The following is a 22,732-nucleotide window of genomic DNA, read 5'->3' on the forward strand; positions in this document are numbered from 1 at the left end:
ATTGGTTCTGCCTCTTTCAGTAACTTTGGTGTACAGAGAGGGAGTATCAGTCAGTCAGTCAGCAGTGGCTATGTCACGCACACTGCAGTAACAAACAGCTCCAAAACCTGTGTGACTTCCTCACCCTACATATCCATCATGAGTCAGCTGGGGGCTCAGCTCCTCATTGTCACTCTAAAAGGTAGGCTGACAGGGTGGCCACCATTTCAAACATTGCCAGTCATCAAGCCAGCGAGGAAAGAGGGCTCTGGTGAGAACTACACTGAGAACTAAATGCGCCAGGCTGGAGGGGCAGCCCTCACTCCCATACACAATTCACTAGCCAACACCAGTCACAAGCCACACCTCCAAGCCAGGCAGAGGGCCGAAGTTCCATCTAACCTTGTGCTAGAAGTAGCTGGTGAATACCAGAAAAGACGACCACAGGAACTTCAGACAAAGATACACTGACCTTCTTTCACTGGTTTTAGAACTCCCTTATTTTCCCTAGATTATAGCTTCTCCACTTTCAGATTCATGGACATTACAGGTAAGACATTTCTAAAGAAAAGCCTCTCTTCAGATCCAAACGAGGATTGCTTGTGTCGGCAGCTCAAGGAAAGGAAAGAAATTTGCACATTAATTGTTTGTTCTTTCTCCCTGTCATGTATTTCTGGTTTGCCTTGATTTTTTTCCTTCCACCCTTCCATCCTAGTCTCCTGTTCAACTTCTTTTATTGAACAAAATTACTCAACCCTTTATTTTTCCTTCTCCTTAGCTATTTGGTCCAATTGGCAAAGGATTCTGTGGAATGGCAGAATTCTAACTTTACTGGTTTCCCAACCCCCAAATTCAGGTGAATTTGTATCTTGAGATACAGTAAGGGGAATGACTGACCTGGCTGAACAGCAACTTCAAGTTTTTCCTGCAACTTTCCCCCACTTAATAATTGAGAGCCCAGCCTGCTACAAAGGCCTCTAAATATAGCCGGAATTGCTGAGAGGTATCTCAATGAACAGGTCCAGTCCTTACTGTGACCAGAATCTTCAGTTTTACTCCTTTCCTACTGTTGGTGGCCTATCTACTGGGTCTAGACCCAAGCGCCCTGCTGTGTAGTTCCTAATACACTAAAACTGTCCAGCACTCTTGGTCAAGTTAGGTGAAATGCTTCACTCCCTTTGGATTTTATTCTGTTAGCAGGGGAACCAAAACAGGCTGCTTATAATGTGTATGTCATGAAACAGATCCAAATGACAAACACTATGGTGCCCTCAGAAGACTGAGGTTGTGTTACCCACAGAGGTAGTTACAAGCTGCCAAGTCAGGCCCCACCATCCCTAGGAGGAGTTCTTTCCCTGAAAACTCTCAGTCTCCCAAACAAATAGATTTCCCAGGGCCAGCTCTGCCCCTCGCCAGACACATCTGAAGTCCAGCCATGAATCCAGCAAGGACTTCTAAATTTTAGCCAAGAACAACGCAAAAAGGGTAGCCCAACCAAAGCAGTAACAAATTCGGAAGCACAGGGCTGAAAAGAAGGCCAGTGGCCATTGTTGAAAGCCAATTCGGGAGGGGACGGAGTGATGAAGCAGATTTGGGCGACGTGGGGAGACTGCAAGTGATCATACTCTGACTTCGACCCCAGACGACCACCGAGAGGCCACCGCGCAGGCCTTGAGAGCCCGCCAACCACGCCCGAACCCCGCCCAGGACGGGCCACTGCCGTCAGCCGGGAGGCTACCTCGTCCGGGCCAGCCTCGCCCCGGAGCCCCGGGATGCCCGTGGGCGGGGCCTGAGCCTCGCCCCGCCCCCGCCGCCCGCCACTCGGGTCACCTGACCTGCCCGTGGCTCACGTGATCCGTGCCCGGCGCCGCCATTTTGGAGCTCCGGATGAGGAGGGGAAAAGCGGGGGAAAAGAGGGAAAAGAGCCGGGAGAGAGGTGGGCGAGGACGAGGGCGAGGGCACGGCCAGGCGCCCGGCCGGCCCACGGAGGCTCGCGGACGCAGCAGCCGCCGCCCGACCGCAGGTACCGCGCCCCGGGGCCGCCCCTCCGCCCGCCCGCAGCGCCGCCGCCGGCCATGTGCGCCCTCCCTCGGGCCTCTGCCGGCGCCCGCCCGGAGCTCGCCACACGCCGCAAGTTCCGTGTCCCGCTTCGGTCCTCGCTGCCGCCCATGGCAAGGCTCGCGGAGCCCCCGGGCTTGCCCGCCGCCCGGGGAGGGGGAAGCCCCGCGCCGCGCGTCCTGTCACCAGCGCGGTCCGCGGGCAGGCCCGCCGAGGCGTTGCCCCCTTGCCCTCTGCAGAGGGGAAGCCGCCCGGGCCCGTCGGGATGGAGCCGAGAACGGCGTCCTCACCGCCTCTCTCGATTACTTTTTCTCGACCCCCACCGTCCCCGTCCTCGAGCCACATTGCTTCGTGTAGAAAAAGCGAGTACAGAAAAGCAGCCCCAGCCCCCTGCACCTCTTGCGAACCCCTGAGATGAAATGAGCTCCCCCGAGATCCCCGAGCTCACTGGGAAAAGCTCCTGCTTCTTAAGACCTGGGGGCATGGGAGTGAATGGTTTGTGTGGAAGGCCTGGATGATTAATTCGGCCGAGGCCACCATCCCAGCCTGGAGGCGATCTTTTTCGTTAGTGCAGTGGGGTGTAATTTGCTATCAGTGTGCATCTCTCTTATCAGGCAATTACTGGATTTATCACCTTGAGTTTGTGCTTTCTCCGGTCCTCCGCTCTGACCCAGTGTATGGGTTGCGTTATTGATTACAAGAGAAAGCTTGGCCCTTCATTCCTTTACCTCACTAACTCGTTTAAAATTAACTTCGGAGGACCAAAGACATGCTCTCCACCCTGGCAGTGGACTATTTACTTAACCGTAATCGATAAGATAGTTGCATTCTAGGTGAAATGAATAAGCGGTCTTTGATCTAAAAGATTCATTCTGGCTAGTGAAAGAAACAGTAGCAAAGAAATGTAGCACCAGGGCGGGAAACTGCATTAAAAGATGTATAGGTCAGTCTGCTGTGTCCTATCTTTTCATGCTGCCATTCAGCCTCCTGTGCTTGTAGAACTGTTTGAAGTTTGCAAAATCATCCCTTAGATTGTATTTTTGGTTAAGATTAAGATAACAATATACTATTTATTGTTCCTTATTCGTTAGAAAGTGGTATCAATAAAACCAGTAGTATTTTTAGTCCTTTCGATAAAGTCTGAGCTAAAACAAAGTACACCATTATTGGGAGAAGTTTCCAGAGCTGTACTTTCTGACTTGCACAAAATCCTGAAGTCTACTTGTTAGATAAGTTATATAAATTTGCCTCACGTAAGTGGGTTACATGAACATTCCTCTGAATTTCTTTTTCACATAGATTATCAGGAAATTTTTCACTGCCAAAAAAAAAAATCATTACTTTGTTTAACCAAAAAGAGAAATGTTTGATACTGTATACTTTCATTCTTGGCCACAGCTGGATTTTGAAGATTGATCCAAGGGACTGTATTAATTTCAGGAATTGATTTGAAAGACACTGGCTCTGCCACTTAACAGCCATGTAACCTTGGGTAAGTCACTTAAATTGCACTGAGTGTTTCCTTATTTGTAGAATTGTGTAACACCCACCTAGCCTGTCCCAAAAAGTTATGAGGATCAACACACTAACGTGTTTGATACAGCCTGACTGTAGGGGGCTGTTATTCTTTTCGGTGTTGTTACTTTATACATTTTTGTTCTCACTGAGAAATAAGAAGAAAGTAAGAGGAAGGATGGATTTAGAATCATGCCTAGATTCCAATGCTTCAGCCAGTTATTACTTTATATCAGTGAGCCTCAGATTCCTCATGTGCAAAAAAAGAGGTTAATATCACCAGGAATTATGTGAGTAATACACTAAATCTTCACACTGCTCCCTGGACTATGAGACCTCAAGGGCAAGGATTTCCTCTCACTCATTTTCATAGTCTCCAGCACTGTTTGGGCACACAGTGTGTCCAGCACATTGTCGGTGCTCAATAAATGTTAAATCTGAATATTGGTTAACATTAGTTAGATCTTATGTCTTAACTGCAGCTGCCAAATTAGAATATTCTCTCAGGCTAGATGCCAGCTAAGAAATTTTAGACTATGAAATTCATATACTTTTGATATTTATACTCAGTTATTTTTCTTAGTGGTAATTAAGAATTACATTAAGCTAAGGAGATTTTAATTCAAATAAATTATGGCTGATATTAGTAAGATAAATCTATAAATAATATGTAAGCAGTTGCCAGGTGATTTTTTATATACGGTTTATAATTCAGGAACATGAAAGTTCGTCCAGCACCACACTCTTATTTTACATCTGAGGAATCTAAAAGCCACAGAAACGGTGACTTGCCTAAGGTCACACAGCTAACTGAGGGCATTCTAGGAGAGGGACCCATGAGCTTATGTCCCATGTCGTCTTTTGGCTGGAGTAAAATAAAGGTTTATATTTTAGAATTACGATAATTTAGAAGAATGGGGAATTGGCCGTTACTTCTGTAGCACAATTTTTTTCTAGTTTGGAAAGAACAAATCCTTAGTCTGAAAGAAAAGGTTCTTTATACCATATTGAACTGTCTTTGTATATACACAGAAAATTACAGCCTTTCTCCAGGCCCACATGAATTGTTCAAGTTGATTTTACTTAGGATAATCATACTGCTATAACTGGAAGAAACTAATTAGATATACAAATAAACCAAATAGCAAATTATAGGAAACTAAAGACAACTGAAATAATTTGACTCTTTTCTTGGGAAAGACATTAATTGTAAGCTTTTGTCTGTGGAATGCTGTTGTCTTGGAAAAATTTGAGATGCACTGGAAAAGGCTGTAAAACTTTTCTGGTTTGGGATACAACTTTTATTTATTTATTTGTAACAATTCAATATATTTGGTCTAATGTTGTTATGTCTAAAGATTCCAAACAAGAAACCCTGTTTTGTGATGCCTCTTGTCTTTCCTCTTCCTTGTAAACCTTACTATTGAGCCGTATTGATCTTTTCACTAACCCTTGGATAGCATGCCTATTCTTGCTTCTGAAAGTATAATAGTTATGGCTACTTTCCTTGTTAGTCTTACCATTGTGTCAACAGAATTCCAAGAAAGCCAATAGCACACCCTAATTAGGATAATTCAAGGAGGATGTATTTACAGAGATACTCCTAATAAAGGTGTAGGGCTTGTATATCTGGAGCTAGCAGGATCGGGAGAAGGGAGAGGTCCCAGAACCACGAGAGTCTGGTAGAGCAGCCTGCCTGGAGAGAATGGCTTTCTACTGGGGAACGTGGCCAATTCGAGGTGACCTGGAGGGATGAAACTGGGGAAATGAATCTCCTGATCTCACTCTCCTGCCTCCCTCTGGTCTCCTGTCATGGCTTCCCATTGGCGCAACTCAACCAGAAACCACAGGGTTTGGGAGCCTGATGCTATACTCCCTCCTGGGACAGAGAGTAGAGTGCAGAAGAGGAGACAGTGACTCTAGAGGGAGAAATGGCTGACATCTGGTGTGCTCATCTTTTGGAATACAGTGTACATCTTACTTCTTCCAGAAGCCTTTGCTTACCTTCCTAGACCAAAAAGAGCTCTTAGTCTTTGTTAGGATTTTGTCACTGACTGCTGCCTTCTGACTGTTTTACCTTATGTACTATTGCATTGTTTAAAAGCTGTTAATTCTTTTTAACTTCCAAATATATTTATCTTATCCACTCAGTTCAGTTTTAAACCATGAGTACTGTGAATTTAAAATTTTTTCGATTCTTCCTGGTACTTTGCTTGGTACCCTGCACAGAATTTTTTCTGTAACTTTTTGTTAAGAAAAATTTTAAACATTTACACAAGTAGAAATAATAGTATCATGAACTCCTAGGTACTCATCACTCAACTTCAGCTACAAAATTTGCCATTCTTACTTTATCCCTACCCTCTCCACCCACCCAATGTAAAGTTGCATTTCCATTGAACTCTTGGAGGCCATGGATAGCATGCAGATTATTGTAATCCATGTTGTCATCATTATTGAGCCACTGGGATTGTATTTGTACTCCTTATTTTTGTCCCTTTTATTCAAATAAATTTTCCTTCACTCGACATGCAATCCCATATATATGTACATCAGTGGCCAAAGTGAAAGTTTTGTGAAAATTTGAAGAGTTGGCCACGAGGTCAACTTTACTTCCTGTGTATACTTTACTATGAACTGTTTATCTAACATTTTTAAGAGACTTTGTTTTAGTGAGACTTAACTTGTACATTGATTTGCCACATGGACTCAAACTGGTTTTTCAGGTGTTTCTTGATGTATTTTATGTTGTCATATCTGTTTTATGGCTTCCATTTCTGTACTTATCCCCAAATGTCTGCAGCCTCTAAAATGAGATACTTACATAAATGTTCAGGGAAAATTGGAGCATCTGCTGCAAATTTCCATTAGCTCTTAATGCCTGAGCAGGCACAGCTTTAAAAATCTGAATGTTTTGTCAGAGTCTTTTGTATTAGTCTTTTGCTTGAGATAAAATGAACTCCTCCCCTTCTTCCTTCCACTTTCTTTTTAAGGTACACAGTGAAATATCCACAGGGAGCAATTTGCACTGCTCTGTCTCCCTCCTATTGTATCATTAAGTAGAAAAAGGATAATCTGAGTCACCTTTGTAACCCTGTGGGTGTGCAGAGTCTGCTGAGCAAATATTCACTTGTTAACCTCCAGATTATCAATCAGCCTACATGGATGTCCTGTTTCCTGGGGAAGGAGGCCATAGATCTGTAGGAGAGCACCGAATCTTGTGCAAGAAACTGAATGTGCAGGGACTCCTATCATTAACTATTACTTAACTAATTTGCGTTTAACAATTGAACTGAAAGAAAGCCTTAAGTGAATGACCCTAAAAGGAAATCAGTAGTCACAGGAAGAGCCACAGCTCCCCTTGGCCTAAAGATGTGGAATTCTCAGGCAATAAGGTGACTTAGGAAGTCACAAAGGATTTTTCTAAGGAAACAAATTGTTCCCCCACTGGTCCCCTCTTTTAGTGACTTAAGGTTGAATGTAGAAATTTAAAAACACTTTTGTTCATCCTACTTGAGAAAGATTGAAGGAACTAGTCTTTTGAGCGGTAATGCCCTTAGATTGTTAAGGGGAGAGAGTGGCTAAAGGACCACTGGGCTTTGGGAGCTGGGATAGCTGTCATTTGTTGTAATGACTGTGGAAGGCGTGCCCTGCCATGAGTGTGGTCAGAAGTGGAAAAGAGAAAAAGCTGATCACGTAGGGCATAGTGTTAGGAAGGAGGGAAGAAGTAGTCCTAAGGAAGCCGAGAGTAAACTGTTGGCCTTTTTGCCTGATGTGGACCTGGATCTAGAAAGGTAGTGTGCCAGGAAGAGTAGAAATAAGAGAGGAAAAGCTATAACTGCTGCCGAGATTTGACCTGGGAGAACTGGCGCTGAGGCAGGTCAGAGCACTGGGGGGGTCTGGGAGGAGGTGTGATCTTGGCAGGGGCTCCAGGGCCCCGATATGTCGATTCAGTCCCCTGGGGGAAGAGGAGCCGTGATTCACCTCCTGAAATAAGAATTCAGAGCCTCTGACTGAGATTTAAGAATAGTATGGGCTATGGTCTGTAGCTAGTGCCACGAAAAATTTGCTGGCATTTATTGAATGTTGTGAGTAAGATCCCAGAATGCACCTAAAATGTGGAAAAACAAAACTTGTTGCTGGAAAAAAGCCTACACTTAAAAATCTGATCCAAGTCAACAAATTAATCTCACTTTAAGCCAAAGGAAATGTTTGAAATGAAAGTACTGCCAGGAGATAGAGTAATCAAGTTTGAGACTGAAAGATATTGGGAGTCCTTTATGTTTAGTGACTTCCTTGGCCATAACACATTGCCGACACCTGCAGATAACCCTTCTCAGGACTCTGTCCATATTGAGACTGGAAACACAACTAGGATATCAATTTTTTCCTTTTCTGATACCCCTTTCCCTTTCAGAAAAAAAAATATGTATGTGTGTGTGAGTAATAATTGACCACTAATATGACCTCTGGAAAAAACCACAGCATAGTTTGTGGTTTAACTTCAGGAAGATAAAGGAAGTACGAGAAGGAACTGGATCGTTGCTGTTATGTAGTTTCGTTTGCATAGCACTACTCAGAGTTCACTGTGCCCTTACAATAGGTTACGTGACTGTATTTTCACAGGTCCAAAGATCTGGGGAGAAAGAACCCTGAAATTTATGATTTTAATAATAAAACTACAATTACATTTGGTGTAAGAAATTGCCTCCCAAGAACTGTGTGAGTCATGCATTGGCTTTACAGATGGTATTTCATAGTAACTTGAGGTGGTTTCACATGCCCTGGGAATGGCCATCTTCCTTCAGTCAAGGAACAAGAGTCATTTGTTTTGGCATTGTGCAAAAAAAGGGGAGTATTGATTGGGTCTAGCTAGATGTCTAGGGCAAAGAAAGTGAAGGAAGAAGGAGATGCAGGTTGTTAAAGTCGTTTCCAAAGAAAGAGATGAAGGATAGAAAGATCTGTATCATCAGTCTTGATAGGAGATACCATTCCCAAGAGAAATTCTGAACAATTTAGGTCTCTATGGGAGAAGCAAGATATATTGATATGGAGTTCCCAGGTTAGAAAATACTAAGATTGGTTTATATTTCCTGAATTATATACCTGTAATTACCGTGTAACCTGGTATTTCTTTCTGTTGTATATTATCCTTTTTAGATATGGAAGAAAGCAGCACTGTTGCCATGTTGGTGCCAGATATTGGAGAACAGGAGGCTATACTGACTGCTGAAACTGTCATCAGTTCATCACTGGAAATTGATGAACAAAGAAAAGCTAAAACAGATCCATTAATCCATGTTATCCAGAAGTTAAGCAAGATAGTGGAGCATGAAAAGTCACAAAAATGTCTTTTAATTGGGAAAAAACGCTCACGTTCAAGTGCTGCAATGCACTCTCTTGAAAACCAAGAACTTTGTGAGATTCCAGCTAAAGTAACCCGGTCGTCTGCTGCTGATATTAGAAGGGCTGAGATGTCGCAAATACATTTTACCCCTGACTCTCTTGCCCAGAATGATGGGAAGGCTATGTCTTACCAGTGTAGCCTTTGTAAGTTTCTGTCATCATCTTTTTCTGTGTTAAAAGATCATATCAAGCAGCATGGTCAGCAGAATGAAGTGATATTAATGTGCTCAGAGTGCCATATTACATCTAAAAGCCAAGAGGAACTTGAAGCTCACGTGGTAAATGACCATGAAAACAATGCCAGCAGTCACACTCAACCCAAAGCCCAACAGTGCGTAAGCCCCGCCAACTCCTTGTGTCAGAGAACCACGGAGAGAAATAATGACAGCACTCCTGACGTCCCAGTAAGTCTGGACAAGCCACAAGCTCATAATGCCCAAACTGTGTCCATGACAGAAGTGGGTAGGAGGAAATGGTATGCATATGAACAGTATGGCATGTATCGATGCTTGTTTTGTAGTTATACTTGTGGCCAGCAGAGAATGTTGAAAACACATGCTTGGAAACATGCTGGGGAGGTTGACTGCTCCTATCCAATTTTTGAAAATGAAAATGAGCCCCTGGGCTTGCTGGATTCTTCAGTGGCTGCCGCACCTGGAGGGGTTGATGCAGTAGTCATTGCTATTGGAGACAATGAACTGAGTATCCACAACGGGCCATCAGTGCAAGTGCAGATTTGCAGCTCAGAACCGTTATCATCCTCATCTCCTTTAGAACAGAGTGCAGAAGGGGGAGTTCATCTAAGTCAGTCAGTTACCCTTGACACTAATGAGGAAGAAATGCTGGAGGTGATTTCTGATGTGGAGGAGAATCTGATTGCTGATAGCCTACTTTCATCAGCACAGAAAATCATCAGCAGCAGCCCAAATAAAAAAGGTCATGTCAACGTGATAGTGGAGCGTTTGCCAAATGCTGAAGAAACTCTTTCACAGAAGCATTTCCTCATGAATGCTGAAATTGAAGAAGGGAAGAACCTGAGCCCCACAGAAGCCCAGCTTGGGTGTGAAGGAAGAGATGAAGTTTATCGTGCTGATAAATGTACTGTTGATATTGGGGGGCTGATCATAGGCTGGAGCAATCCAGAGAAGAAAGACAGTGAGTTAATAAGTAAAGGACTGGCTCCTGACGAGAATGCCCCACCAGGCCGAAGAAGGACAAATTCTGAGTCTCTTAGACTGCACTCATTAGCTGCAGAAGCCCTGGTTACGATGCCTATAAGGGCTGCAGAACTAACAAGAGCCAACCTTGGGCACTATGGGAATATAAACCTTTTAGATCCAAATACTGGACAAAGGCAAGTAGATAGTACATTGGCAGCATATTCTAAAATTATGTCACCACTTAAAAACTCTTCAGATGGCTTGACTAGTTTTAACCAAAGCAGCTCTACCTTGGTTGCGCTCCCAGAAGGCAGGCAGGAATTGTCAGATGGGCAAGTAAAGACAGGCATCAGCATGTCCTTACTCACTGTAATTGAAAAGTTGAGGGAAAGGACAGACCAAAATGCTTCAGATGATGACATTTTGAAAGAGTTACAGGATAATGCCCAATGCCAACCCATCAGCGATCCAGGTTTGTCAGGAAGCAGTGTAGTGGAGTACATCCCTCATGCTGATCGGCCCTACCGCTGCCGCTTGTGTCACTACGCAAGTGGGAACAAGGGCTACATCAAACAGCACTTGCGAGTCCATCGACAGAGGCAGCCGTATCAGTGTCCTATCTGTGAGCACATAGCTGACAACAGCAAAGACTTGGAGACCCACATGATCAACCACTGTAAAACAAGAATATACCAGTGCAAGCAGTGCGAAGAATCTTTTCATTATAAGGTGAGCCCTGGGGCATGAAATCAATCAGAGAACCTTAGGATTTGAGAGCAAGGAGGGAACTTTGTAGACATAGTCCAACCACCTCATTTTATAGATAAGGAAACTGAGGCCCAGAAAAGTACGGTAATTTGCCCAGGGGATCCCAACTAATTAGTATGAAGGTTGGGACGGAAATCTAGGTCATCAGAATTTCTGGTGTAGGATTCTTTTCCCTACTTCCTGCTGCCTTAACAGCCTCTGTGTTTATCGCTTAGTATTTTAGTGTGTCTGTCTTTTTTAAAAAGTATTGATTTTAAATAACAAGGGAATTACAAGAGAATGTATAGTGGAGAGACATCATAAACATTTGACTTACACAAATTTAATGCTGCATTATCAACATAAAAATATCTATTTTTCAACTTACATGCCCCCCCCCCCATGCAAGTCATTCACTTCAACTGCTGCACAAACAACCAACAGTGATTTGTATCATTGCAGAAAGAAAAATGGGCCGTATTGGACTTAGTGAAAGACAATACAGTGGAAGTAGAACCACGTAGCTTCTGTTTCATGGGCAGTTTAAGGGACTTTCAAGGATTCCTTTAACGATGTGATTTTCATCTTACGTGCTACCTTAAAAGCAACAACCAGCATGAAATACTGTTTTTGTGAAAGAAACTCACATTCATTGAATCGTTGATTTAGAATTTTCTTCTTCAGGGTGCCAGTTAACTGTTTGAAAAGTCAAAAATGTATCCTATAGGTCTAACTGAGATGTGGACTTTCCCTCTCAAATTACTCAGAGTTGGGGTCTAGCTGGTGGTAAAAAGCTGATCAGAAATAGAAAAGCCTTTGAGTCTGAGATTCACCGCCTACTTGGATGGCCCTCATGAAATTCTGAAATGGCCTCAGGCCACTAAACAAATAGTGCATCCAAATGGGCTGCAGAAGCAAGTTCCAGAAGTTTCCAGGAGTTTCTTTTGCTGTTGCACTCTTGATTCATGGGGGTGAGGTGGAGGAAGAAGACATCCTTGGAGGAGCAGTTCCGATTAGGTCTCTCTGACACCTTTAGTTGATATCCACAAGCAGAAATTAATAGGAGTCCAGCAGTTAACTGTGATTGGATTTATTTTTCCGAAAGTATTGAGTTGTTCTGAACACTCTGCTCTTTCATCCTCTGGGCCTTCTTGTGGTTCAGTAAGCATGCACGTGCCACGTATCAACACCTCCTAAGATAGCGGTGGCTTCCTTTAGGAGAATACGAAAAGGGGAACTGTCTTTTTGATGAGGTTGTGATTTCCCTAGTGTATTTCTTTCCATAAACTGTCAAATATATCAAATTATCATCCAGCACATTTGATTTTAAAATCTTGGTAATGTGTTCTAGGTACTAGGCCATGAAAATAATTAATTCCTCCTACAGCCTTCTAGTCACTGTGCAAATATATTTATTGAAAACTATGTATTAATTTCTCTCAATGTTTTAGAGTCAACTGAGGACCCATGAGAGAGAGCAACACAGTCTTCCAGATCCCTTGTCAATAGCCACTTCTAGTGAGTCAAGAATTTCCAGTGATACAGCTGATGGAAGATGTGTTCCAGAAGGTATCTGTGCATTTTTTATATAGGCTTCACTGACTAGCGTATGAAGTTAAAAAAATACCCTTAGTTGTCATATGGGTTATTTTCAGTACTAATGCTGCATATTTTTTTTCTATTTTTATACTATGGATGTGAGTGAATCTTATGTCTGTTCCTAAGGAAATTCCGAATTCTAAATGAAATACTATATTAGTAAGTACTCAGCTTCAACTGTGTAGGTAGATGTTACACTGAAATTTGTGCTGTCCTGCAAGAGCCAAGTATAGCATAAACCCTGAGGTGACATACCAGCAAGCCAGGAAAGCTGCAGCGTAGAAAGCACGCCTCCCCTCCCTCATTCAGCACCAGTTGACCCAGTGAGAACATAGCCTTTGCAGATGGTAGGCCCCCACCTCAAACCTTAACTGAGGCTTCCTGCCGTGATCTTATTCCTATCCAAGTATGACTGCCAGATTTCATCTGCATTGTTTTAAAACAAAGAAAAAAACCAAGATCTTTTTATGTACTAGTTAGGTACCAGTCGGCCAAGTTTCTACTAATAGGAATATTAGAATCAAAAGATTTAATTAGAGTTCCATGAAAAGGCGGATGCCACATCCGGAGAATTAGGGATAAAGTGTAATAAGCTGTGCTTTCTTGCATCAGCTCACTTCAATTGATATACTTTAAATGTCTCAAGTGTGGTACATAGTGTTTATGGGAAATAAAACATATTGGGGTGACTTTCCTTTTTAGATTTCCTAAGAATTAAAGTTAGAAACAACTGCAGAGTAAAATGTTTTACCATAATGCTTCATTAAATTATACCCCAGAAAGCATAACTGATTCTAGAATGTTTCTGAAAGAACTGATTTGACACCACTGTAGCACCAAGATTCTCTTGTCAAACAGATGTCACCCCTGTAAAACTATCCAAAACAAAAGGAGTTTATGACATAGCATCTGTTTCTGCAGTAGATGGCTGAGCTAAAACAGTTTTGTTTCCTTTTTACAAAATAGCCCTAAATGCCTCCTTTTATTTTAATTCATTATGTTTCCATATCCCCTTTAAAGGAGACATTAAAACATTGGATAGCATTGGATCATAAATCCCTAATGAAGGAATAAAGTAACTACTACTCAGTGGCACCACCTGCGGTTAATACTAGTGGTGGAATATGTCTTTTCTAGCACCATCTTCAAAAGCAATAATTTAAAGCTGTGCAAATGGATTAACCAATTAAAACTCACAATTTTAGTAGAAAAGATTAAAATGTCAGCTCCAGAATAAAATAACCAGCTCGAGCTTTACGTTAGCATCTGTCCAGCATATTCCATTTTGCAGCATCTTTTCTTTGAGTCAGACTGTTTCTTAGGGTTAGATGTGTGGGTTTTAAATTGCTTGCCCTGCGTTTTTTCCTTCCGCTTGGCTCCATTTGCTTTTCTCTGTCACAGTAGTGTAACAGTTTAATGACTGCTAACCTCCTGCACACAGACAGCTATACTGAGACTTCATGAATTCAGTAGTAGAACTTTAGAAAGTAACCTGGTTGTTAGGCCAAAGAACAAGTTTTTAGGTCACAAGGAAGGTAAAATTAATTTATGTCCCATTAAAACTTCTTTAGCTATTTAGTGAACTTATTAAGCAAATGAGGATGTGTGTTTCTGTGGTCCCCACTGTCTCCCCACTTTGATAGCACAGAGAACTTAAGGCGTGGTTTCCACTCAGAGGTCCAGTGTAGTGGCACCTCAGACACTCGTTCTGCTGAGAGGCATGGAGTGCCCATGCTGAGCGGGACACTGTGCTAGGTGCTGGGAGTATGGCGAAGGCCTCGCTGTCTTTGAGGACCCCAGCCCAGTGAGGAAGACAGCACTGTGCCGACAGGTATGTGAGCAAGCTCACGGCTACTCTCATAGAGCCTCGGGCAGAGCACCTTCATTTTGTGTTTCTTCAGGAAATTTATTCTTCTGTAGTGTAAACCTGCAATTCACCAAGCCCTGGAATCCCGTGTAAACAAAACAGGTGCATCCCTGCCTGTGGGGAGTCGACAGCAGGCAGCAGTCAGACTTGAGGCCGGCACGCAGGACATGTGGATGCTGGTGAAGGAAACCACAGAGTGCTGCTGGGCTCACCCACGCTGGGAGGGCCTAGTGTTTCCATTTTGTAGATGAGAAAACTGAGTCCTCAAGAGGTAAAATAATTTGCCTGTGATCACACGGGTACTAAGTGGCAGAGCGAGGACTCAACCCAAGTTTTTGAACTTTAAATCCAGTTTTCTTTCCATTGGAGACAGTTGCTTGAAGTAGCACAGGCTCTCATTCTGTGCTATATTAAGTTTTTCCATCTGTCATTTTTATTAGTTGTCATTGATCTGTAATATTTCTCACACCAAACCATTATCCAATATTTCACACTTCATTTTTTCAGAGTTTTTTTTAAAACTGTATTTGGAACAGTGCCACTTATAATCAAGTCCAAGTTTTTAACCTACCAATTAAGAGCAATACTCACATTATAATTATGATTAGTATGTATATTAATGTTACAGATTTATTCCAGGAAATTAGGACGTTTTGTTCTACTTGGCAAAAGTAGTTATTAGCAAAAGAAAATTTCAGTTTTAGAAAGCTTAAATTTAACTTAAGGATTTCCTTTGTTTTGTTCAAATGTCAGTGTGGGTTTTCTTTTGTGCCACCCATTTTACTTAGCTCTCTGTGCCCTGGTGTTCTACCTAAGCCAGCTTCCTGCTCAGCCTTCTTCAGCTTCCACGCTTGCTTTGTTTCTGTGTGTAAAGCAGTGGGGCTGTGAGTGGCCTGTGGACTGTGTGCCGGCAGCAGAGTAAAGAAAGCATCAAACACCTCCAGGAGCAGGTTCATATGATCAAGCCATTCGGCTTGTTTTGTCTCAGGTTTACTCTGATTTGAATTAGCCAGCTCTGTTCTTGCAGAGTGAGTTTAGGAACGTGGCCTATTTCCAGTGGATCTGTGTTTCCTGGATTTCAGAGAGCCACGTGTTCATGTTAGTCATAACCTTTGTGCTTGTGACCTGTCACTTTACTAGATAGAATTATATTATGTAGCACTTAATAATTTGCAGTTTCTTTTCCTTCCATTGTTGCATTGATAGCTGACAGTTACAAACAAAGGAAGCCTACAGAGTGAAAAAGCTTTAGGCTTTTTGTATTGAGTTTGTTATTTGTGCTTTGTAGCCATACTTTATAATATTGGATTATAGTATTCAATTATAACTTGTTGGCAAATCTGTGTTTCCTTGAGACAGCATGTCCGATATTGATTAGACTAACACCTTTCAAATGAACAGTGTATCTGGTTAAGTCAGCTGCTGCACAGTCAGCAGGGCTGCTGGCATCAAGTTCATTGTATTTCAGAATTTTGTACAAGGTTTTGTAGAAACCAAGCCTATGTATCTATGTTTACAAGTCAGATGATACTCAGTTTATATCTGCTGACAGTCCAGATGGAGGAGAACCTGTGAAGCCACTTTAAAACTTCAACGTACTAACTTTATTAAATAGTGAGAAAGCCCTGATTGAAATGTTATACTGTGTGGTATAAGTATTCACTTACAGTGGAATGTAAATGCTGTCATTTGAATGTAATCAAAGCATATTGCTAAAACTCTGAAATACCTTGTCTAGGGAATAAGTCTTCAGTCCAGAAACAGTATAGATGTGATGTGTGTGATTATACAAGTACAACATACGTGGGTGTCAGAAACCACAGACGAATCCATAACTCTGATAAGCCGTACAGGTAAGTGTGATGATCTTAGAGTTGTAATGCTTGTATTAAAATATGTTATAGTAAAAAAAAAAAAAAGTAGAAGTAATTAATTCATAACACTAGTTTAAACACAGGTTAAGCACTAAGAACTTTCCCTTACTGGTTTCATGAGTGTTTATTAAAGAATATGAACGTTAAGCCTGAGTGTTTCGACAATAGGCATCTTGTCTAGTTGAAATACAGGAAGATGTCTATATCATTTTTATGTTTCCAGTTTTATTTGGGTATAAATTATTAGCAATTTTCGCTGCTTAGACTACATTTCAGTGATTTGGCAGTTAAATACTCAATATTCCATCAAAAGATCCTTGAAACTTAAAAGCAATAAAATTCCCTATGAAAGATTCTGTTTTTGAAAATTGATCTCATATGTGTAGAATAAGGTCATTTAATTTAATTTTGTTGATTTTTTACAACAGGCAATTATAATAGGTATTGTCAAAAAATGTGGGCATTCTTAGTTGGTCAAGATAGGTTGATAAATAGAAATCATTATTTCTTAAACTTTGCCTCTTGAGAATAAACTACTTATTTATGTATAGTTAAGGTACATTGTTGCAAAGTTTGTCTAGCTGTCACGGAGCTAGACAGCTTGTTCTACTAGCAGACATGATGGAACATCAGATTCCCACTCAAAGCTGAGCGAGTCACCATGACCCATAGTGCTGGGCTGTCGGCATGAACTCATTAACCCCTTGTCAGAACTTGTTTCATGTTTTAACTCTCTCCCCAGGGTTTATAGGTATGACACAGGTGAATGTAGGGAAGTTACTATGTTAATATTTAATGAAAACCTGACAGACTATGCCTTAAAATGCCTTTATTTCATCCCATAATGTGGCATTCTCTCTCTATATATGGTTTTAAATATTTAATATTTGCTTAATTTGCTAACTAGCAGACTTATTTATAATCACTCTTCATACACTATCTGTTTGCAGAGTCTTGTAGCTCTGTGCAATGTCTTTGACCTTGCTACAGTGTCTCTATTTTTATTTCAAATGTTTTTAAAACTAGGATCCCTTAGAGAGATTTTTCCCCCAAGTATAACGAAGGCTATTAACCATTATTAAAAATAACTCAGTGCCATAAATTGTAGATGAGGAGTGATAGGTGGTATTTAACATGTATCATTTATTATTTACACTAGGAACTATGTGGGAGAACATATGGAAACCAGAGACACTGGTTCATCTGGTGTGAGGAGAAAGCTTTGCCTTTATGTTTGGGATGTCTTTATTCTTAAATTTAATGACATACTGTGCCAAATTCTTACGATCTGAGCAATAATAAAATAACATTCCTCTGGATCTAGAATTAGACTGTTCATTCAAATTCACTGAGAAATATTTATTGAGCAAATATTATGTTCCAGGAGCTGTGCTAGACTCTTAGACTATAGTCCTGATTAAAAAGGCATCATCAGTGCCATCATGAAGCTTATCGACAAACAGCAAACAAGGAAACTCTCAAATATACAGTTACGATAAATTTGTGAAAGAGCTTAACGATTGATTCTGCTCCTGTGGAGGAGAGTTACATCTACCTGAATAGACTTACAGCTTAAAGTCTCATTTTGATAGCTTTCTGTGTCTTAGGGATTACGTTTTCTTATGTTCTTAAAATATTCACAGACTCATAGGATTGGTTGCAGTTGTCTTAGGGTCTTCCTAGCAGTGGACAACATCCTGTGAGAATCCTCCTCCTGTTACAGAAGAGAAGACTCAGTATATCATTTTCCAAATTTATTCACACTACACAGAAAGAAACTGTTGTCATACTACTCCCTCATGTGATTATTACCAACTTTTTCTCATAACTCTTATTTTCCAACTTTGAAATCTGTGACTCTTCCTTTAACCTTCTTTAAATACTTTTGGGACACGTCCCCGTTCCTTACTAGCTCTTCGTGTTGTCAGTCTTTAATTTTGACCATTCTGCTAGGTGTGTAGTGGTGTGTTGTTGTGGTTCTGATTTGCGTTTTCCCTGATAATTCATGAAGTTGGGCATCTTTTCATTTGTTCATAGGCTACTGCCCATTCTTTATGGGGTCATCTGCCTTCTGCGTACTCATTTGCAGCAGCTCTTTATGTATTCTGAACACGAGGCCTCTGTCTGTTGCATATATTGCACATATCTTCTCTAAGCTGTGGGTTGCCTTTCTCTTCTCAGTGAGGTTTTTTTGATGAACAGAAATTTCTAGTTTTAATGTCAGATTTATTAATCTTTTTTCTTTGTGGTTAGGGTTTCTGTGTCTTTATGCTCTGAAACTGAAGTTGATTTTTTGAAATAGCCTGGTGAGTAAGGAAGATGATGAGGTAAAATGTGTGCTTAGAAAATAGTGAGACTGATTTTCAGGGATGCACATCAGCTGGGCCAAAAATACTGTGTGCTTATGTATTAATGAGACTGATTTTCTAATGTGGCACCAAAACTGGGGGGAAAAAAACCAGCAAGTTTTTAAGCAATGGGAATGACATTTTGGAATGATACCGTTGCCTCAGTGTGGTCAGTCATTGTATAAAGTCTGGTCTTTACATAAATATAAATATATTAGAAATGATAATCATAGTTAACATTTTTTAGAACATTTTTCATGGCCCAGGCAATGCACTAAGCCCTCAGTTTGTGTCAGCTCGCTTAATCTGGACAACAGCCTAGTATTTAGGAATATTACTATCCCATTTTCATAGATATGGAAACAGAGACAGAATAGATAAAAACTTTCTCCAGGTCTCACAAGTGGCAGAGCTGGGCTTGAACCCTTGCTCCTGTCAGCTGTGCACATTGTCTGTCTCTGCTGTGCCAGAGAGAACGGCTGATGAGGCCGACTGCCGCTCATTGTGCGCCCCCCCCCCCCCCCCCCCGCAACTTAGTGGTGTAGAGCAGCAGCTGTTTTATCGTGCTCAGGGATTCTGTGGGTCAGGAATTCATAAAGGGCACTGTCAGGATGGCTTGTCACTGTTCCATAAGCTCTGGGGTCTCAGTTAAAGGCTGGAGGTCACTCAGGCAGCTGGGGGATGCAGTCATCTGAAGGCTCCCTCCCCAGGCTGGGGGTTGGTGCTGGCCGTGCCTGGGCCCTCAGCTGGAACACGTAATGCATTTCTCCGCGTGGACTTTTCAAGCATGCTAGTTCCAAAAGTGAATGATTAGATAAGAAGTAGACCAAGGCCATATTACCTTCTATGACCAGCCTTCCACCATAGTTGTAGGCTTCTTAAGTCTCTTTTAATCTGAGGTGTGTTGAATCTTTAGTAAATTGTGTTGGCTTGGGGAAAAATTCTTCAAGTCTTTGAAAAACTTGAATTTGTCTTAATGAAAACAGTTTAGCGGATGGCATAATTTGGAGGGAAAAGATATGTTTTGTTTTGAAGGGATGAACTGAAGGAGTTTGGTTTTCACAGTAGCATGAAGACTTCTTGGGTTCATGGCAAAATTTGAAGTGGCCACTTCTCTGGGCCTTAGTTATTTATTCCTTTGAAAGCATAGGAAGCGAATTGAATGTGCTAGGAGAAACCCCACTGCAGAATTTCTATTGAAATCTTTTATGTATTGTCGGGGGGCGGGGGGAATCCCCTTTCTACCCTTCTTGTGTTCATATGCCTGGAATAATACTAAAATTGACCAAAGACCAGATTAACAGGAGAAAAACCCAATTTAATTAGTTGTGCACAGGAGGATCATGAAAATGGTGCTTGGAGAGTGAACAAAGCAGGCAATATATGTATATCTTTTATACAAAGAAACAATAAATTTGTGAGGAATGACAGGGCAAAGAAACTTAGTTTTAGGGTGTGTAATAAGAGAGAAATTTAAGCAGAGTTTAGGTTTGTATTAAATTAACAAGGTTTGTTTATGTCTGCCTCTCAGCCCAGAATTCCCTAGCTCTGGTGATAAGGATGCTGGGAGAGCACCTTTCACATGGGAGATTTATTTCCTGCTTTCAGGGGACCAGAAACAGGAGGGTCAGCATGCCCTTTTTGCTTCTCAAGTAACTTTAATTCAAAATAGTCGATATGCCATTGTGGGATATTTAAAGTCAGCCTGCTCTTGGTCCCAACAAATTATACTCAGCTCACCTCAAATCTTACAGGACATCCAGTTTCTGCTTTCTTCGCCTAACCCTCAAGGCACTTGCTCCTAATTGAATCAGACCTGGAATAAGGTAGGATCCAAGTAAGGTCCCAGCTCAGAGAAATAAGGTGTTTTAACCACGTCCTTATCTCCCTGGTGTTCTAGGACTAAAGTAGCTAACCCATTGGAATTGGGAGAAAGCCTGTAGAAAAATTCAGTCCAAGATTTTTAGCCAGATACTGAGAAGCTTTCGGTTTTCCAATGTAAAATGTTTTCTACAGCACCAAGCAATTAACTCAGTTTTCAGCGGACACTGACCAGATGTTCTAAAAATTTAACTCAGTTCTGGCACTGTCTACCTGGAGACAGCATCAGATCCCACTGTTAAGGACTCAGTCACACAAGACTGCCCCCCACTTCAGACACCAGGTTGTCACCTGTGCTTCTGACCAACCAGCGGACCAATCGGAAGTTCCCATGACCCTCTCCTCAGGTTTGATTAGTTTTCTAGAGTGGCTCACAGAACTCAGGAAACTAGTTTACTTACAGTTACCAATTTATTAAAAAGGATACTGATGAAAACCACATGAAGAAATACACAGGGCAAGGCCCAGGAGCAGCAAGGCTCCCATGGCCTCTCTGGGCCTGCCACTCTCCCAGCATTTCACATGGTCACCAGCCTGGATGCTCTTTGAACTGTCCTTTTGGGTTTTATGTAACCATCATTACATAGGCATGACTGATTAAATCATTGGCCATTGGTGATTGAACTCAATCTCCATTCCCTCTCTCCTCCCCTGGGAGGTGGGATGAAAGTTCCAACCTCAGTCACGTGGTTGGTTCCTCTGGCGACCAGCCCCCATCCTCAGGTGCTTTCCTGAACTCACTCATTAATGTAACAAAAGACACCTTTATGCAGTCATCACTTAGGAAATTCCAAGGGTTTTAGGAGCTCCGTGCCAGAAACTAGGACAAAGACCAAATATATATTTCTTACTCTAAATCACAATATCACAGATTTCTACATTGGCTTTCATTTGATTGCCAAAAATAGCTTTCTTGCATCAAGAAGAAAACATTTTTCATACAGATGTGGGTTGGATTTTATTCTTTGCCATAGAAATTGTGTTCATTCCAAAAGCTCTGGTCCAGCCTTATTTACAGGCTACACCAGGAGACCAGCACCCCTGCTGTTAGGATGTTCCCTTGTTTCCTCACATCACATGTATAACTTGATGACTTGAATAATTGAAGTACCAAATGGCTCTATCATCAGGAGCATCAGGCAGTTCCACTAAAGGCGCAAAACAAACTTGTGATAGGTGATGTCATATAAATCTGCTGCTGCTATTCTTGTTACCACGCAGAGGACACAATCTGCTCACCACAAGACAGAAGCCAGTCGTCAAGAGGCAAGATGGTGGCAAAGAAAGGACATTTTATTACAGCCTGCTAGCAAGGGGGAAGATGGCTGACTAATGTCCAAAAGAACCATCTTAAGGGGGCCACAGAATCTTGAACCAGTTATATAGGCCAGTGGGTTATAGGGGAGGGGATTAGGAATGTTGACCTGAGAGTTGCCACACCAGATTTTTCAGTTTTCGTTGATGATGGCTACCAGCATAGACCCTGTTCTGGAGTCATCACATTCCTAAGGAACTCAAAAGAATGAAGTTATTGTCTTATTGTGATTGGTAAGTACATACACAAGCAGAGGTCATAAAATCTATGGAGCAGTTAGATCTTCTGGAGGGTGCTTATCCAGCTGGGCTAGTTAGACAGAGGTCATTCAAAGTTACAATATGGTCTCTTTTCTACAATATGGCTTCCCTTACATCAACCTTGTGTTGAGTTGGTATCAGTTCCCCCCCTTTTGTTTTTTGTTCCTCAATCTTGAGGGACATCCTATTGATGAGGGGCATACGTTGTTCCACCTCTTTAAGCCAGTCTCTTAGTAAGATGGTGATGGAAGTGGGCTCCAAAAGTTAGGCTCATGTTGTGTAAACAAGTAACCAGATATTTCATAAGAAGCATTTCTAGAGAGACAAAAAGAAAAACAAGGTCAATGGTGGGAGAAAATTATAAACCAGTTCCTGAGCCCAGGAGGCAGCCAGTCAACAGACATGATGTGAGGCAACAGACATGAATCTCTCTTAAGTTTATATCACATCCTCCAGCTTCAGTTTGCAAGGCTTCAGGCAAAAGGGCAGGTTCAGTTCTCAGTGATTCCAAGTGAAAATGATGGGAAAAAATTGAAAACGTTAGTTTGGAGATTTGTAGCCAGATATTTCAAAAAACTAGAAGAATTCAGGATCCAGTCCAGTTAACAGATATAAGACAAAAACCTCAAAGACAGTTAACAGATCTAGAATCTAATATCCATGAATGTGTACTATAGTTTTTACTGAAATAATTTTTCTCTCTAAAACCACCCTCATTTTTAC

The 22,732-nt window shown here is 41.7% G+C and overlaps 1 protein-coding gene across 3 annotated transcripts in view; it reads left to right on the plus strand.

Moving 5' to 3' along the window:
- The first annotated feature begins 1,816 nt into the window (after positions 1–1,816).
- ZNF507 (zinc finger protein 507) overlaps positions 1,817–22,732 on the plus strand; it is a 50,065-nt gene continuing 29,149 nt past the window's right edge. For 2 of the 3 annotated variants that reach the window (XR_001401186.3, XM_014860399.3), the window contains exons 1-4: positions 1,825–2,002; positions 8,713–10,847; positions 12,317–12,434; positions 16,070–16,184. Coding sequence is in view for 2 of the 3 variants with exons in the window: in XM_014860399.3 (XP_014715885.1) it covers positions 1,867–2,002; positions 8,713–10,847; positions 12,317–12,434; positions 16,070–16,184 (2,504 nt within the window). In the remaining variant the exon portion in view is untranslated. Of the gene's footprint in view, positions 2,003–3,435; positions 3,530–8,712; positions 10,848–12,316; positions 12,435–16,069; positions 16,185–22,732 lie in introns of all 3 variants that reach the window. The other variant, XM_014860400.3, reaches the window with a different exon arrangement.

Source organism: Equus asinus, chromosome 26 (assembly GCF_041296235.1).
Source record: "Equus asinus isolate D_3611 breed Donkey chromosome 26, EquAss-T2T_v2, whole genome shotgun sequence".
Taxonomy (NCBI): domain Eukaryota; kingdom Metazoa; phylum Chordata; class Mammalia; order Perissodactyla; family Equidae; genus Equus; species Equus asinus.